Source organism: Entelurus aequoreus, linkage group LG02 (assembly GCF_033978785.1).
Source record: "Entelurus aequoreus isolate RoL-2023_Sb linkage group LG02, RoL_Eaeq_v1.1, whole genome shotgun sequence".
In the NCBI taxonomy this organism is placed as follows: Eukaryota; Metazoa; Chordata; class Actinopteri; order Syngnathiformes; family Syngnathidae; genus Entelurus; species Entelurus aequoreus.
This window is the reverse complement of record NC_084732.1, coordinates 61,509,856-61,525,119: the sequence shown is the minus strand read 5'-3', so window position 1 is coordinate 61,525,119 and position 15,264 is coordinate 61,509,856. Positions and strand designations below refer to the sequence as shown.

The following is a 15,264-nucleotide window of genomic DNA, read 5'->3' as shown; positions in this document are numbered from 1 at the left end:
TATATATATATATATATATATATATATATATATATATATATATATATATATATATATATATATATATATATTTTTTTTTTGTTTTTTTGTTTTTTTGTTTATTTATTTATTTTTTCCACTTTGAAAAAAGGTTGAAAATTCAAGCAAAGGTTAATGTAGTAGATAATAGAATAATGTAAGCAACTTGGCTCCACCCATACACGGTGACGACACATCTCGCGATATTTGGTGCTAGTATATATAAACGATTTCCCTATTTTCTGTCCTTTCTTTTCCACTCTAGCGGTGACGGTGCAACAGTAATCGGTCGTCCCAAACCGGGTTCATCCGACACCATCACCAACCAAACTGAACAGCGCTCAACCTCCAGCTGAACAACATGCCTCCCAAATTCGATCCCAACGAGGTTAAAATTGGTATGTTTATACTGTCAAGTGGTACTTAAAGCAGGCGCTTTCGAGACAGTCAAGATGGCGTCGCTCTGTGTTGGCCTCACCACGGCGGGTTTGCAACGGTAATATTTGGGTCTCAAATGATATGAAAACGCCGATTTATGTTCGCGTTTGATATGTTTAGTGGCGGTTGAGTCAGCGTTGTTGTAGCATTATTTAACGCATAGGATGAATGACACGTGGTTGACACATGCTAGCGGCTAATCACTAGCTAATGGGATTACTTTTTCCCTCTGATTTAGGGGACATGCGGGCCCGTTAACGTTGACTAACGAAAACGTGTCTATGAAAGAGCTACTTACGCAGTTTAAAAGTGTGTCCTGAACAAGCAGAGTGACTGTAAAAGTCAGCAGTCTCAGTACGGCACAGGCCCGTTTTCGGTCCATCGTATGGTTATCGGTGTGCCCTGCCTATTTTGAAAAAGTGAATTCATTTTATGCTGTACTGAATACTATATGCCTGACTAATTTGTTACATTGGTCACATCGTAATGTTGTGTTGCTGATAAGTGTTCAGCATAAATTATTATAGAGTTAAGGTCTTTGTTACATTAAATATAGGGATATTTTGATACTTTTGTTAAAGGCTGAAACAGTCAATGTGTCATAGCTTTAATAGATACAATGCTAAAAAATATGAAACGTTTCATGGAACAAACATGGTAATACGCAAACCAGATGCTGCTTGCCTCACTTCACAATTCTCCTTGAGAATTGGTGACACTCATGATCGTGCTATAAACTTAAAAGAATGATACCGATTGATTGTATATTGTGAATGTAATATAACATCCTACTGCCATTTACAATGCTGTGTTAATACAAGTGTGCATGTTTTCTTGGTCTTGCAGTGTACATGAGATGCACTGGAGGAGAAGTTGGTGCCACCTCTGCCCTGGCCCCCAAAATTGGACCCCTGGGCCTGGTGAGGTTTTTTTTTAATTGTGTAACCGTGAACAAAGCAGCCTCCCGCCACTATGGCAGTCTTCAACATGACTGACTATAATCCAGTGGAGGCTCAGAGTGACCCAGCTTTTAGGAAACGGAACTGCCCAAACAAGTGGGCAACTCTGTGCCGTAAAGTCAGGAACATTATTAGTAAAATGAAAATGTCTTTTTGCCTGTTAAGTATATGTGCAACCTGTTTAAATTGGTACCACTTAAGTCTGTCAGCCAACTCAAGTACCAGTCCGTGTTCATTAAAAAGAAAGTGCTCACTTACACATGCGGCCGCCGTTAACGTTAGGGTTGTACAATATACTGGTACTTATCAACTGAAAAAAAGATACTACACTGCCTTTGAAAAAAACTGGGGTAATGAGTCCACACGCAGAGCACTTAAAAGTAGAAACGTGTGTGGCGAAGAGAGGGAGAATGATTGTATTTTGGCTTAAATTTAGTGATACAGGTGAAGCTCTAAATACTCTGCAAGCGGTGCTTTAAAACAAGTTGGGTGATAAACGTTACTATTGTTAGTGTGATGATGCACGTCTATGCACTGCAATTTTGACTTGACAAGAAAACGACCGCTTCCATAGGGCACTGAAGACTCCATGCTTGCTAGTGGCTAACATTCCTCCAGTGTTTTAGTTACTTAAAAATAACCGTAGGATACAGTAGTTGACCACAAACAGCAAGTTATTGATAGCCTATATGCACACTAATGACAAGTGATGCAGAGAAAACTCTGCCAACAAAAAAAAACTTTGATCAACTTAACCGGATGTAAACAGGATGCATGCCATTGAGTGTTGGCTGCAATGTGGATGTAATTTATAGCCAAGATATACTTGCAGACAGCAAGCTACAAAATTTTCAAATAGGGACTGTGGCAGCTTTTAGGGAGAGACAGTCAACTGGAGCACCAGCATAGGGCAAGTGATGTCATTCTCGCTGTAGCGTGCCTTTTTCGTCAAGGACATTAAGGGACGGAAGTAATCTTTAAAAGAGTACATTCTGTAATAACACCAAATAAAAGACACTTAAGAAAAAAATCTAAGTATGTTGTACAATAAGCAGCAATTGAAAATGTCAACGATAGTTTTTAAATGTATATATAAAAAACATTGAGCCATATTAAAGAAAATTATACAGCCAATTGTGCCAATTATGTGGTGATGTTGTAGTGGCCACTCCCCCAATCACCACAAGTATCTCTGCAATCCAGGGGAAACCCTGCTATTTATCCTGAATTGTTAATCTACTTGCTAAATTGTTTCCTCAGACTTCAGTTGTAGCGTTTGTTCTTTCACAACTTCACATTCAAGCTGTCTTGGCGACAGGGCTACCATAGCTTGTCCTCTCTTCCCTCTCTCTGCACTAGATCTGCAATATGGAACAGTTTATTGCATTATTTAACATGGAAAAAATATTTGGGCATTTGTCCATCACTTCAGAATTCGGATCACTCCAAAAATATAATCTCTCATTGTCCTATTTCCTAAAAGTTTAATTAAAAAATGTAGTCGTTGCAAAGGTCCTTAACTGATGAAGTTATCCCTTTTCATCTTCTAGTCTCCCAAGAAAGTTGGTGATGATATTGCCAAGGCTACTGGTGACTGGAAGGGTCTGAGGATAACTGTGAAGCTGATTATCCAGAACAGACAGGCAGCGGTATGAGCTCTTCAGCCTTCTCAATATTTAGGCTTACAATTGACTGACTTCTTCTTATCAAAGACCAAACACTGAGGTGTGACCGCTGGCTTGGTCCTCATGTTTATTTTTAGGTTGAGGTGGTGCCTTCTGCATCGGCACTGATCATCAAGGCTCTGAAGGAGCCCCCCCGTGACAGGAAGAAGGTCAAAAACAGTGAGTGACTATACAAACAAAACTAGTCTTTCAGTAAGCATGTAAAAACACATTTTGTCTTTCAGTCAAGCACAGTGGAAGTGTGACGTTTGATGATATTTTGGGGATTGCCCGTGTCATGAGGCCTCGCTCCATTTCAAGAGAGATGTCCGGTAAGAACAAATACATTTGGACTGGCAGCAAAACTGCATATATGCCTGAATGATTATTGGGTTTGTTGCTCTTGAGCCTCCCGCCACTATGCCTGTCTGTTTCGTGTGACATGAGTGTAATCCAGTGGAGGCTCAGATTGACCCAGCTTTAGGAAACAGAGCTGCTCAAACATAATGAACAACTTTGTGCCGAAAAGTCTGGAACATTATCAGTAAAATGTTACTTTACTTAGACCTGTTAAATGGTGTTTGGGGGGGAAAAAGTAATTGGATTGTTTTTTTGCCAGGAACCATCAAAGAAATCCTGGGTACAGCTCAGTCTGTCGGCTGCACCATTGATGGTCGTCCTCCCCATGATGTCATCGACGACATTAACAGTGGAAAAATAGAGTGCCCATCTGATTAAATGCACCAATAAAATATTGGGTGAAACAATCACTTGTCTTTTGTTTTTAAGCCAACATTTGTAAGTTACGGCAATATTTTAGTAGGGCAACACTTGGAGGGTTTTCATAAATAAAATAGTTACCAAAATTGTCATACATCTTGTAAAATGTAATGGTGTGAATGTCCAAATGTAAAGCTAATTGACTACTGTTGTGACCTGCTACATATTTAGGTTATTAGTTTGCTGTACTGATTATAGGTTCTTAGGAATGTTTGCAGTCATATCAAAAACATCACATCTGGTGCTGCTGAACAATTTGAGGGACCGGTGTGACTAGCCAACAGGCTTCATCTTTCCGTGCCTAATGCAGTGGTTCTTAACCTGGGTTCGACCGAACCCTAGGGGTTCGGTGAGTCTGCCTCGGGGGTTCGACGGAGCCTGCGCCACAGAGGTCAAAACACACCTGACTCATCGTGTAAATAAAAACTTCTCCCTATCGGCGTATAATGGATACCCCCATACAATGTTCTAATTTTCCATCTGATTTGCAGGTGTGTAATTTGAGTTCTTGCACTGTTTGTTTTGTTCTTTGAACAAGGTGATAATGCACAGTTCATTTTGTGCACCAGTAAAAAAAACAACTGTCTTGAATTTAAAAAAAAAAAAAATTCCACTGAAGGGTTCTGGGAATGTGTGTAAAAGTGGTGGGGTTCGGTACCTCCAAGGTTAAGAACCACTGGCCCAATGACATCCATCCATTTTCTGCTGCTTGTCCCTTTCGGGGTCGCTGGAGCCTCAGCTGCATTCGGGCGGGAGGCGGTGTACACCCTGGACAAGTAGCCACCTAATGCCAAACCGATATTCTTGTTTTCCTGCACTTGTAATCTTGCTTCCCTGAATTTTTACCTGAGTTAATGCCACTGTTCAATGTATTGAACTTGTTCTAGCACCCTTTACCTTTTTCTACAGCTTTAGGTCATTTTAGTATGTGAATTAACTGACTCCAGTACATTTCGACCAGTCAAGAGCGTTTGTGCCCTGTTGGGATTGTTAAAATAAGTGAAAGGCTAAAACATTTGACTTCATGTCAAAAGTATACCACATTTCTACAAACCTCAAGCTTCTGGTGTGGGTGTAGGGATCTTCTATTGTGAATTACTGCACCCATAGGGACAGGTTTTGGCCACAATTCAAACCTATGTTAGGATAGTGATTTAACTTATTTGCACATTTCACACTTTCTTTGGCTTGGGGGACAAAAGGCCTGGGTTCCAACAGATGGGACTACAGCAGGAGTGTATAAAGTGCAGTCCATGGAATTTAAGATATTACACCAGTTTGGAATCCATTTGGTCTTCACTGTGAAATTTGCATGTTCTTGTTACGTGGGGTTTCTCCTAGTATTCTACATTCTGAAAAATGTGTTACTTTAAATTGTCCATATGTCTGAGTGGCTGGCAACCGGAGTGTAACCTGCCTAGGCCAATGTTTAGTTTTTTATTAGTTTATTTCCTCAGTGGTCAACAATATAAACGTCAAATGAGGACAAGCAGGAGAGAAATTGATGTATGTACAGTGATAACTACTAAAATTGTAAACTACAACACAAAGCCAATGTTTTCTTCTAATATTTGAGCATATACAGTATCAGTGCTTCTCAAATATTTTCTGTCCCTAGGAAGAAGAAAAGATTTCGCACCCACCCCCCATTCGCCACCGTGATCACAAATAGCATAATTTGTCTATAAAATTGTTATAACTATACCTCTGCATAACATTGTCAGCTTATTAACAATAAAGGAAAGACACCAGTCTTTCCTTGTCTTCCACCGTGGTTACAGTGAATCCAAGTGCTACATACGCTTCATCATATTCTGGTACGGCAAAAAAAACATGTTCACAGAGGTCACACGCTCCCCCCGAGGGGGGCCCGCCACACTATGTGAGAGGGACTGGCATATGTTGACCTACAGTGATTCCCAAACTGGCACATAGGCTCAATCTAGTATTAATCTAAATAATCACTTAAATATTTAAACAGTGTTACTCTTCAAACAGTTTGTGGTCAAAATTATCAAATATAAAGTTAAAATACCAATGATTGTCACACACACACTAGGTGTGGTGAAATTTGTCCTCTGCATTTTACCCATCCCCTTTGATCATCCCCTGGGAGGTGAGGGGAGCAGTGGGCAGCAGCAGTGCCGCGCTCTGAAATCATTTTTGGTGATTTAACCCCCAATTCCAACCCTTGATGCTGAGTGCCAAGCAGGGAGGTAATGGGTCCCATTTTCATAGTCTTTGGTATGACTCGGCCAGGGTTTGAACTCACAACCTACCGATCTCAGGGCGGCCACTCTAACCACTAGGCCACTGAGTAGCCTTGTTATATAAAATTTCTGTCTTGTTTTTGATGAATATTGAGGCCTACTGCACTACTGTATTTTAATGGTGGTACTTGGAGAGCCAATTGTTTTGAGGTGGTACTTGGTGAAAAATATTTGACAACCACTAGCTTAGCATATATTGACCTACGCTGGATTGGTTTTTAGCTAAAAGACATCCTGAAGCCTGCACACGGCCCTCAATAGAAAACATAAGGAATAGCTTTTACATGTGTAAGTATAATAAGTATATATATATAATAAGTACAAGTATAATAAGTATATTTGTTGTATGAGCTCTTAAGTGCCATCCTAGTTTTAAATCGTGCCAATTGCTTGGTTCATTTTACAACATTTTTCAAAAAGGCAATTCTGAGCATTTTTAAGTTTTACTGAAAATATTTATTGGAAATTTCAGCCACTCACATTTTTTTTTACAAAAGTATAAATTGTTATTGATACAAACATGTCATTGGTGCAGGAAACAAATTTAGGATCCACTTTTTGGTAACCAACTAACAGCATTTTGTGGTCAAGGTTTAGTTTATAATTCTACGTAAAAAAATTACTTTGCTACAAACCAAAACAACTAAGAATTCTTTCCCAAAAGTGGCATTGCAGGTTTTCATATGGTATGGTTCTTCTCTGTTTAGATCATTTACTGTTAGACTGTATCCCATATAGTCATTCATGACTACTGCTCATTTATGCAAATATTTAGCCAGAAGCTATTTTGAAGCTGAACATCTGTAGCTATGTTCTCTGAGACAGATTATATTTTTGCCTGAGAACAGATCAATACCAGTTAGTGCAAGTTTTTGTCACATTTTGTCACACACTAAGACATTGGAAGTACAGTATAACATATGTAAAAGAGACACTACAGACTGAATCCACACCTTGAATAGGACCTTACTGCGACCCTGACCAAGACTTGTCATCCAGACAGTGAAAACTTCTGAAGGGACTAGTGAGAGCTTCTCGTTATTTTAACAGAGCTTCGACCTGTGAGGAACGTCCTCAATTTTCCACTTCTTCATCTTCCACCTCGTTCTCTGCTTCCGGCTCTTCCTCCATTCGCTCCTCCTCTTCTTCCTCCTCCCTGCTCTTATCATTCTCAGAGTCCGTCTTCTTGTCTTTATCTTTGCGCTTTTGCTCAGACACCTCCTTCTTTCCCTTCTGGCCCTTCTTAAACACTGTTGAGAACATATACAACCACCATCAAATTGGAAACATAGCAAAACATAACAGATCTGTCTAGTTGTACAGTCCCGCACTTTTTATATGATTACAGTGGAACCTGTTTAAGTTGACGCCACTCTGACTGACAGACGTTGACATAAACTGCTGTCGACGTAACTGAAATCTAAACTAGCCAATATTTTATACACTTAGGACTTATCCAACGGAGTGTTATGTCTTGACGGAAATGACAACAAAGCTTTTGTACATGCGCAAATCTTTTTTCCGGTGGCTAACAATCTTAAAAATTAAATAATTAAATTGGTGAATTTTGTTTGTTGCTCTGACCAAAGCAATCGGGGTTATTATGCCATGTTTCATTAAATTATTACAAACCACAACAATGGCAAAAAATATCTTAAAAAGAAACAAAATAAAATACGACTACTAAAACAATAGACACCGGGAGAAAAATGATTAAGAAAAAAAAAGTATGCAATGTGTCCAACAAGGAGCCAGGAAGGCAAACGTTTCTGATGTCCTGCCCCCATTATTCACATTACCATTTTCCTAATCCCAAACATACTTACATGATTCATAATACATAATAGGGAGAACAGTTTATTAAAAGAATTTGAACCGTTTGGTTTGACCTGATGAGGATCGGATGCTTTTCATTGTTTAATCAGTTTGGAGCATATATGTGTATTTCTGAACATAACGCTACGGAGTGCATGCTACGCCCCACCCCTCAGTCTCGGCGCGGCTGTCTGTAAAGCATGCATCATGTCAGGTCGTCCGCGGAAGCAAATATGTCACCGTGGTGAGTGAAATGACATAAAATGTAGGAAAAAACATACTGGTGGTGGTGACTTGAACACGGCAAAAACTAAGAAATGAGTGGAGAGAGGAGGCCAGCTGGCAAGAAGGCAGTCCTAGAAAGCCAATAAATGAGCTTGTGGGCGGTCTTAGCCGTGGTTTTTCACCTGGCACAAGCGTTTGACTTGCCTCCATTTAATGGCGTTACATTATTTTTGGACAATAAAAAGTGCAGGGGAGAATAACTGCATTTTGAAAAAGTGTAGGGAATGTAGGTCAAGATCAAGAATACAAACATCTTGACTTTTGACTATTCAAACATCTATTGTTATACATGATCTTCCTTGTTCTGCTTCTTCATACGGACCTTCCAAAGCTTCTCTGAGGGGCTCCATAAAACGCTCAAATTCCATTTCCTCCATTGCGGCTAAGACATCACCTGCATTCAGAGTTTTCCGCTTGGCCTTCATGGCAAAGTTGTTTGCACTGTTAACAGGAAACATTCACCAAAAAATAAGATGAGTGAAGTGTAGTTTGCACATCAAAAGCCATAAGCATACATTTGTTAGTCAAAAATCATGAATGAATGTGCTGAGTAACCACTAATAGAGCTATAAAGTTTGCATACGCCTAAAACAGGGCCACAAAGTTGAGTACAGTGTTTCCACGCAATGTACGTGATCTATGAAAACACAACCTGACGTCAGAATGTGTGCACCAGTACACAAGCTTTGTACCTGCCGTACGTATTTCATGGAAATATGGCAGACACGTTAAGTGCCAATAAGTGGTGTAAGAAATAGATTTTGATCCTACATGCAATGGAAGCGACTGAAGCTTTGTTAATAAATAAAAACACTGGTGTCTTTCTTACTTGTATTAAAAATGTCTCAATCATTCCGTTAATTGTCGCATTGTTATTGACTTACAACGTTAACATGGTGGATATAGTTTGTCAAATGTAATATTCTCTTGATAGATATTGTATGTGCTTTTCAACATAGAAGTGAAGAAAGTAAACCGATTGATCGCCGTGGTAGCAGAAAGTAAACACCATTATTTAAGAGTGTATTAGCATCCTGACAAAAATATAGAGTAAAGAAACAGCTTTGGAATATTTTAGTACTCTATCGATTAGGATGTTCAATAATCGAGTGATGAGATAGAATACACTTTTAGCCTCAATTCGTATTTTAAGGAAAATAGTTTAAATTTTAAAAAAATCTGCTTGCCATAACTTTCATAAATGTTTCTAATAAATGCACAGCGTCAACATTAAAATTGCACTTATAACGTGTGTGCATTAATAAATACAAACATTTTAAAAACAAACAAAACTTCACTGTTCACTGCACCTACACACCACCCCTCTCATGTCTGCTCTGTTGTAGCTGCCGCGCGTAAAATCTAACTGCCGTTTTAAAGTTTTGGGCACTCCAAACGGCCTGGATTTTATCTATTTTATTGGTTACATGCAAACGATTATTGAAAGCAACAGAATATAAATCTAAGCTTTTTTCGAAACAAAATAATTGATTAATCGCTGCCGCCCTAATCACAATATGTCATCATTTTATTTGATCATCATGACAATATTTTTATGTACATGATTAATTTTGATAAACATCAAGTTATCAAATTAATTATATGGGTTTAAGTTTACAAGATATTGTCCTCCAAACTGAGATGGTCCACTTTGAACAATTTATCAAAAAATAGGGCAGCTCTTTGCTGCATTTGTTAAAGTAAAACATTAATACCAACATGTATTTGTTTACCACCACTTTTATTAGTGTGAAGAGCGATAGAGATCTGTGCGTAAAGTTACTCTTAATTTACTAACTAATACACCTAAATATCTCAAAATAATAATAATGGTAATACTTGATATTTCCATGGTGTTAAAATCAGCATAATGGTATATCGCAAATTAATCTGTGGCCTTACTTCATCCATGTTTTGACTTTAAGGACAGCTGTGTCTTACTTATAAATTAAAAAGGTTTGACAACTCTTATTTTAATCAAAAATGCTGTGTCAGTTACATAAAACTCTTAAAACATGCTTACTAAAAATTTAAATGTGCACTGATTTTTTACCTTTTTGTTAAGTTCAGCACAGCGGACCAAAACACTGTACCAAGATTACACCTCTCGAGCTTCTGTCTCCATGAAATTATGCCGCATTCATGAGTCATTTTGCATTGATCTTTTATACCTTCCAGGGGGTGAAACAAGGGGATGGGTCAAATGCAGAGGTTAATTTCACCACACCTAGTGTGTGTGACTATCAGTGGTACTTTAACTTTTTATGGCAAAATCATGCTTGGTGAGGCCATGATGTAGGGTTACCTGCGCACACTTCTACTCAAAATCGGGCGTGCACCACCTTTTATAAGTCGGAACAGTCTTTTTTTTTTTAGATGAGGCCCCTGGTCCGTGTTGCAACAACATACCTTAATGTCTTATAATGACCACTGTTTGATAATGGTTGCCATGACGATGACAGAGATGCTCTTCAGTCAGAAACCATGAACACATTTTTGATTTTTTTTCATTCAAGCAAAATGGAAAGTTGTCTTTGCCAGTCTCTCCAGATTTTTGCTGGCTTTTTTGTATATGTTGAAGCCAAAAATTCTGGACAGCTTTTTTTGAAAGTTGTGGCAAAAGTTGTATCAACTTGTGATTTTATGAATTTGTTATCAATGTTTTAAATGTTCCTTGAAACCTTAACCTTAGAACACACAGGATTTTAACAAAATGGGAAAACAAATACTCTATGAATGTTTTACTCATTTTATACCACACACATTTAAAAGTAAACACTAGATAGCAGTAAAAGCAGTAAGTGCTCATTGTCAAATTATTCTAATTAATCAAAACTAAAAGTGGTAATAATAATGACAGAAAAGAACAACCTAATTGTCTGCTGTCTGCTCTGTTGTGCACAAATTGAAGACACTCTCAATGTGCGTTTTACATTTAAAAAGTGTTGGTCCATCTTAAACTTTTAATTATCTATCTTCCAACACATTAAACCCCTGCACATTAGGAGCATTTGTGAAATGCTGAGAGCAATATTTTTGTTGGTAAATGAGAGACGATGACAGCTTATCATCACACGTCAAGATCGCTGTCATGTAAATGCTGCCTCTTTGCTAGGGTCAGAATTGCAAATAAGAACTTGGTCTTTTTTGTTGCCTTAGTCTGAATAAAAAAACATACAAATAGATGTAAACTGGGGAGTTAGGACGCCTGCTAACTGCAGTGGTGGGTCGTGCGTTTCCCACCTAGGCCTTCAGTGATGTCCGACTTCAATGATTACCTCTCAAAATACCATAATTTATGTCACCACATGAACTTTGCAGGAGATATACTACACAGAAACACATTCACGCACTACTGCGCATTGAATAACCTCAACAGTGTACAAAACGGGCTATTTTCTGGCGCATTTAAAAACCAACAAACCTGCATCTGCCATTAAAATATATGTTATGTGGTACTGTCAAATTAAACATTGTAAAAAACATTAAACGTGAAAAAATAAAGAAATAAAATATTTGAACTCACAATTAGTAGCACCCATTCAACGCCGTATAAGCCAATGGTACCGCTCGTAGTCGATTGATTCGAGTGGAAGTGGCAGGCATTTCCCCATTTCATCACAGCTGAACTAGCTTCTGGGGTTTGCCAACATCGTCTCACAAGATGTAGGTTCTCTTAAATATCCTTCCTGAAAATGGCCTTGAAAATATATATCTGCCACCAAATCAACGTTATAATCAACGGTTTGTTCTCCTGCTTTATGGGTTAAAAAAGGAAGTATGGCTACGGTGCAACACTTCCTGCTTCAGTAAATTGCAACTTGTGAATGGATACTCAATTTGGAGTGACAAGTGAGTATCTAATCACAGTCTCGTTAAAGTCAGGTTACCTAGATAGGCTACTGTCAACTTGTGATCTGATTGGTTTTCACAACTTTCTATCAACTGTATGTGTTCTGTTCATTTCCATTAAATGATTCCGCTAACGGTCCCGGGTGTGGCTCTGCTGATCTGCATAGCACTGTCGTGGCTCAAACCAGTAAGTATCCAATCACAGGACGCGTAAATGTCATGTTTAATGTGAAGCCAACTAGAAGGCCTTACTGACAACAACTCGTGATCTGATTGGCTATCGCAATTATCGCTTACAGTGCACAGACGCCCGCAGTGTTGATTCTGAAGGCCCCGGACAGATTTGGTACAGCGTGGCAACATAAGCTAGCTGAATTCTGATTGGATAAAAAAAAGGAGCATAATATGAGATGAAGAGAATATGAATACTTTTAGCTATTTAGGGAAAGTAAATTAAAAATGTATTTTATCTTTAATTATGATCATGATTTCTGGTTATGTTAGGCCAGCAGAGAAGGCCTTGCTGGCCCTGACGGCCCACCACTGGCTAAATGTTTATATACTACATTACCCAGAAGGATTAGCGCTGTAGATGAGAACCAGAAGTAGGTCTGAGCTTCAAGGGAAGATGACAATTGCTAGGTTTGAGCAATAGTTGATACATTGTTACACACTGTTGTTCCTGCTTCGTCTACAAAAGAAACAAACCTAAGCTTTGATTAGTTTGAACACCACTGCTCAAAGACAAATTTGACTGCTCACAATCTGTAGGGAAGTTGCAAGCATTAGACGAAGTTGTGATGCAATTAATAATTTGCGGGAATTGGTTGAAATTACGTGAACTAGGCGTTATTGCCTTATTGCAAATTCCTGGAGGGACGGGTTTTCACACTTCAGTCAAACTCTTATTTTCTGAATCAGTACACAAGTTCAGTCGTTTTTTCTGTACCCTTACCAAGATGTTGCATATAACACAAACACACTGGCAGCTTGGGATATTGCTCTCCTTGCTTCTTTTGACACGTTCACCCCATCTGGGAGCTGTCGAAAACAAACGGTGCGTGGGAGTTATCTCAAAAACTGCAAAGATGTTCAAGATCACACAAGCTGGCAGATATTTACTTTCATAGGGAGGAAAACACCTTACTGCAAAAAGAACAGTGGCGCTTGGTCAAAGTGAGTTGTCTGGAGTCAAAGAGATAGCAACAGGCGAGTAAGCATGTACTGCGTAATTGATAATCTAACAATTGTCAATTTTGTTCACAATACACGACAACTGTATAGATTTCATAGGACTTTTGAGACTCAGTAATCCTGTGCGACCTCGGTTTTAGTATGCCTTACTTTTTGACTAAAAATTTATTTTCCATTCTTCCCCAACTCCATCACCCCATATGACATTACCGCCAATTAATACTGTAGTTATTGGCTTACTAACACAGTTAAACCACAAGTCTATGTGCTTATTATTTCATAGAGTATGACTGCAAAATAAGCAATCACGAGGCCAAATAAAGTTACAAGTGCCAGCACTTTGATAAAGGTGAGAAACACTATTAAATTCAAGAAATAACTTGTAGCAAAGTACGAAGGTGGCTCATCCCTTCTCTTCCTCTGCCAACCAGCAACAATAGTCTTCAATAAAAGGTAAAATGGATGTCAAATGTTCATTTATCCATTTAATTTGTAATTTATATGTATTTTGTATTGTTTTCTACATGTAAAACTATAATTATAAGATGTGTTTTATGTTAATATTTTTGGGGTCTCAGGAACGGATTAATTGAAAAATTGTTTGGTTTTTAGCTGACCTTTTGGAATGGATTACTAACGAATAAGGAGGTTAACCTGTACATAGTTTGTGAATTAATTTAAACCTAAACCAACTATAACTTCAATAACGTTACTGTTCTACTTGTATAGCTGTAATTGGGGGGCTAAACAAAATATTAGTTATTCGTTGATACTTTGTAAAGTGTATATCAACAAAAAAAGAACGTCAGTTCCTTTTTTAAAGTGCAAACACAAAACACAACACATTGTAAATAACGAAAAACTACATGAATGAAGCCGCAATATTAAAAGTATAAATACAACAAGTATATTACATTAATACGAGAGGGGGAAGCGAATGAGTTTTGATTGACTTCACGTTACAAGTAATGTTACTGGGTTAGCATTTTGATTGATTGATTGAGACTTTTATTAGTAGGTTGCAAAGTGAAGTACATATTCCGTACAATTGACCACTAAATGGTAACACCCGAATAAGTTTTTCAACTTGTTTAAGTCGGGGTCCATGTTTTGAATACATGTGTTTTACTACCTGCTATGTTTTACTTACAGCCTCCTTGATGATGCGAGTGATGACCGCATTGGGAAGGTTCAAATCTTCTGGCCTTTCTGCCATTTTCTCTCAGTTTGTCGTATTCGCAACACGATGAGTTGATAGTTCGCCACCCGACACAAGTCTCACAAACTCGTTTCAAGCTCCAGCGATAACCACACCGACAATGACTTGAAGCTGCTCACTAGCTAGAGCTGTTGGCTCGGATACTTTTAGTCGAACGTTTAACCACTCACAAACTAAATGTAAATGGTGGAGAATCGGTGTAGTTTTAACAGTTAAAAAAGTAATTGCGCTTTCAAAATTACTAGTTTTGATTTTTTTTCCCGCGAACCACCCCCGTGCACTTTCAACTTTGACCTCTAGCGCATGCGCATACTCCGAATTGTGTTTACAATGGCGGTTACTCTTTTTTGCTTCGTCTGGTATAGATATAAAATAAGATACGACTATGTTTATAACCTACTATGCAGTCTGGCCTAAACCTTGAGTCACATTCGTCATGATATTACAAGAACTTGGGTTTACATTTTTGTTTAGTTTTTACTGGAAAAACAATGTACATTGGACGGGTAATCTAAAAACGTCAAATTGATTTGTGACCGTGTTTATTAATTATTTTGACGATATAACTGGTTTATAGCCAATACAATGATGGCTGTGTACTTGTGTGGGTGTGTATGGGGTATTCTACCGAATTAATTCAAAGTGCTGTCCCATTACCAAAAAGGGTTTAACAAAACAAATAAATATTCAGACATGAATATTTACTAAGATGATGTTATGATCTGTTTAAAACCAGGGCATTAATTGAGATAATGAGATAAATAAATACA

General features: G+C 38.2%; 2 protein-coding genes and 2 non-coding genes across 5 annotated transcripts; 3 read left to right on the top strand and 1 right to left on the bottom strand.

The window, feature by feature from the left end:
• The first annotated feature begins 257 nt into the window (after nucleotides 1-257).
• Nucleotides 258-3,846, top strand: rpl12 (ribosomal protein L12). 2 transcript variants are annotated; one of them, XM_062068578.1, is made up of 6 exons: nucleotides 258-416; nucleotides 1,303-1,376; nucleotides 2,966-3,064; nucleotides 3,178-3,259; nucleotides 3,325-3,411; nucleotides 3,699-3,846. In XM_062068578.1, exons 1-6 carry the CDS (start codon nucleotides 380-382, stop codon nucleotides 3,815-3,817), a joined length of 498 nt encoding a protein of 165 aa, XP_061924562.1. In that variant the 5' UTR covers nucleotides 258-379; the 3' UTR covers nucleotides 3,818-3,846. The 2 variants fall into 2 exon arrangements, with proteins under 2 accessions (XP_061924562.1, XP_061924566.1); XM_062068582.1 differs by having other exon boundaries at nucleotides 366-514.
• Nucleotides 1,420-1,546, top strand: LOC133642743 (small nucleolar RNA SNORA65). Its single transcript, XR_009824594.1, has one exon. It is a non-coding gene; the product is annotated as a small nucleolar RNA SNORA65 (small nucleolar RNA).
• On the top strand, nucleotides 3,491-3,620 carry LOC133642740 (small nucleolar RNA SNORA65). The gene has a single exon (XR_009824593.1). It is a non-coding gene; the product is annotated as a small nucleolar RNA SNORA65 (small nucleolar RNA).
• Nucleotides 3,847-6,578: 2,732 nt separating the features above from the next.
• pole3 (polymerase (DNA directed), epsilon 3 (p17 subunit)) lies at nucleotides 6,579-14,821 on the bottom strand. Its single transcript, XM_062068573.1, has 4 exons — nucleotides 14,426-14,821; nucleotides 13,037-13,122; nucleotides 8,552-8,670; nucleotides 6,579-7,379 (listed from the first exon to the last, which is right to left on the bottom strand). Exons 1-4 carry the CDS (start codon nucleotides 14,489-14,491, stop codon nucleotides 7,204-7,206), a joined length of 447 nt encoding a protein of 148 aa, XP_061924557.1. The 5' UTR covers nucleotides 14,492-14,821; the 3' UTR covers nucleotides 6,579-7,203.
• Nucleotides 14,822-15,264: the final 443 nt, after the last annotated feature.

What these genes read in the sequence shown, in the direction of transcription:
- rpl12 (XM_062068578.1), top strand. Translation starts at nt 380, where the DNA reads ATGCCTCCCAAATTCGATCCCAACGAGGTTAAAATTG. An exon ending in CAGGAAGAAGGTCAAAAACA is followed by an intron (nt 3,260 to 3,324) that starts GTGAGTGACTAT and finishes TTTGTCTTTCAG; the next exon opens with TCAAGCACAGTGGAAGTGTG. An exon ending in CATTTCAAGAGAGATGTCCG is followed by an intron (nt 3,412 to 3,698) that starts GTAAGAACAAAT and finishes TTTTTTTGCCAG; the next exon opens with GAACCATCAAAGAAATCCTG.
- pole3 (XM_062068573.1), bottom strand. Translation starts at nt 14,491, where the DNA reads ATGGCAGAAAGGCCAGAAGATTTGAACCTTCCCAATGCGGTCATCACT. An exon ending in GTGTTATATGCAACATCTTG is followed by an intron (nt 8,671 to 13,036) that starts GTAAGGGTACAG and finishes TCCTGTTAACAG; the next exon opens with TGCAAACAACTTTGCCATGA. An exon ending in CCTCAGAGAAGCTTTGGAAG is followed by an intron (nt 7,380 to 8,551) that starts GTCCGTATGAAG and finishes TGTTCTCAACAG; the next exon opens with TGTTTAAGAAGGGCCAGAAG.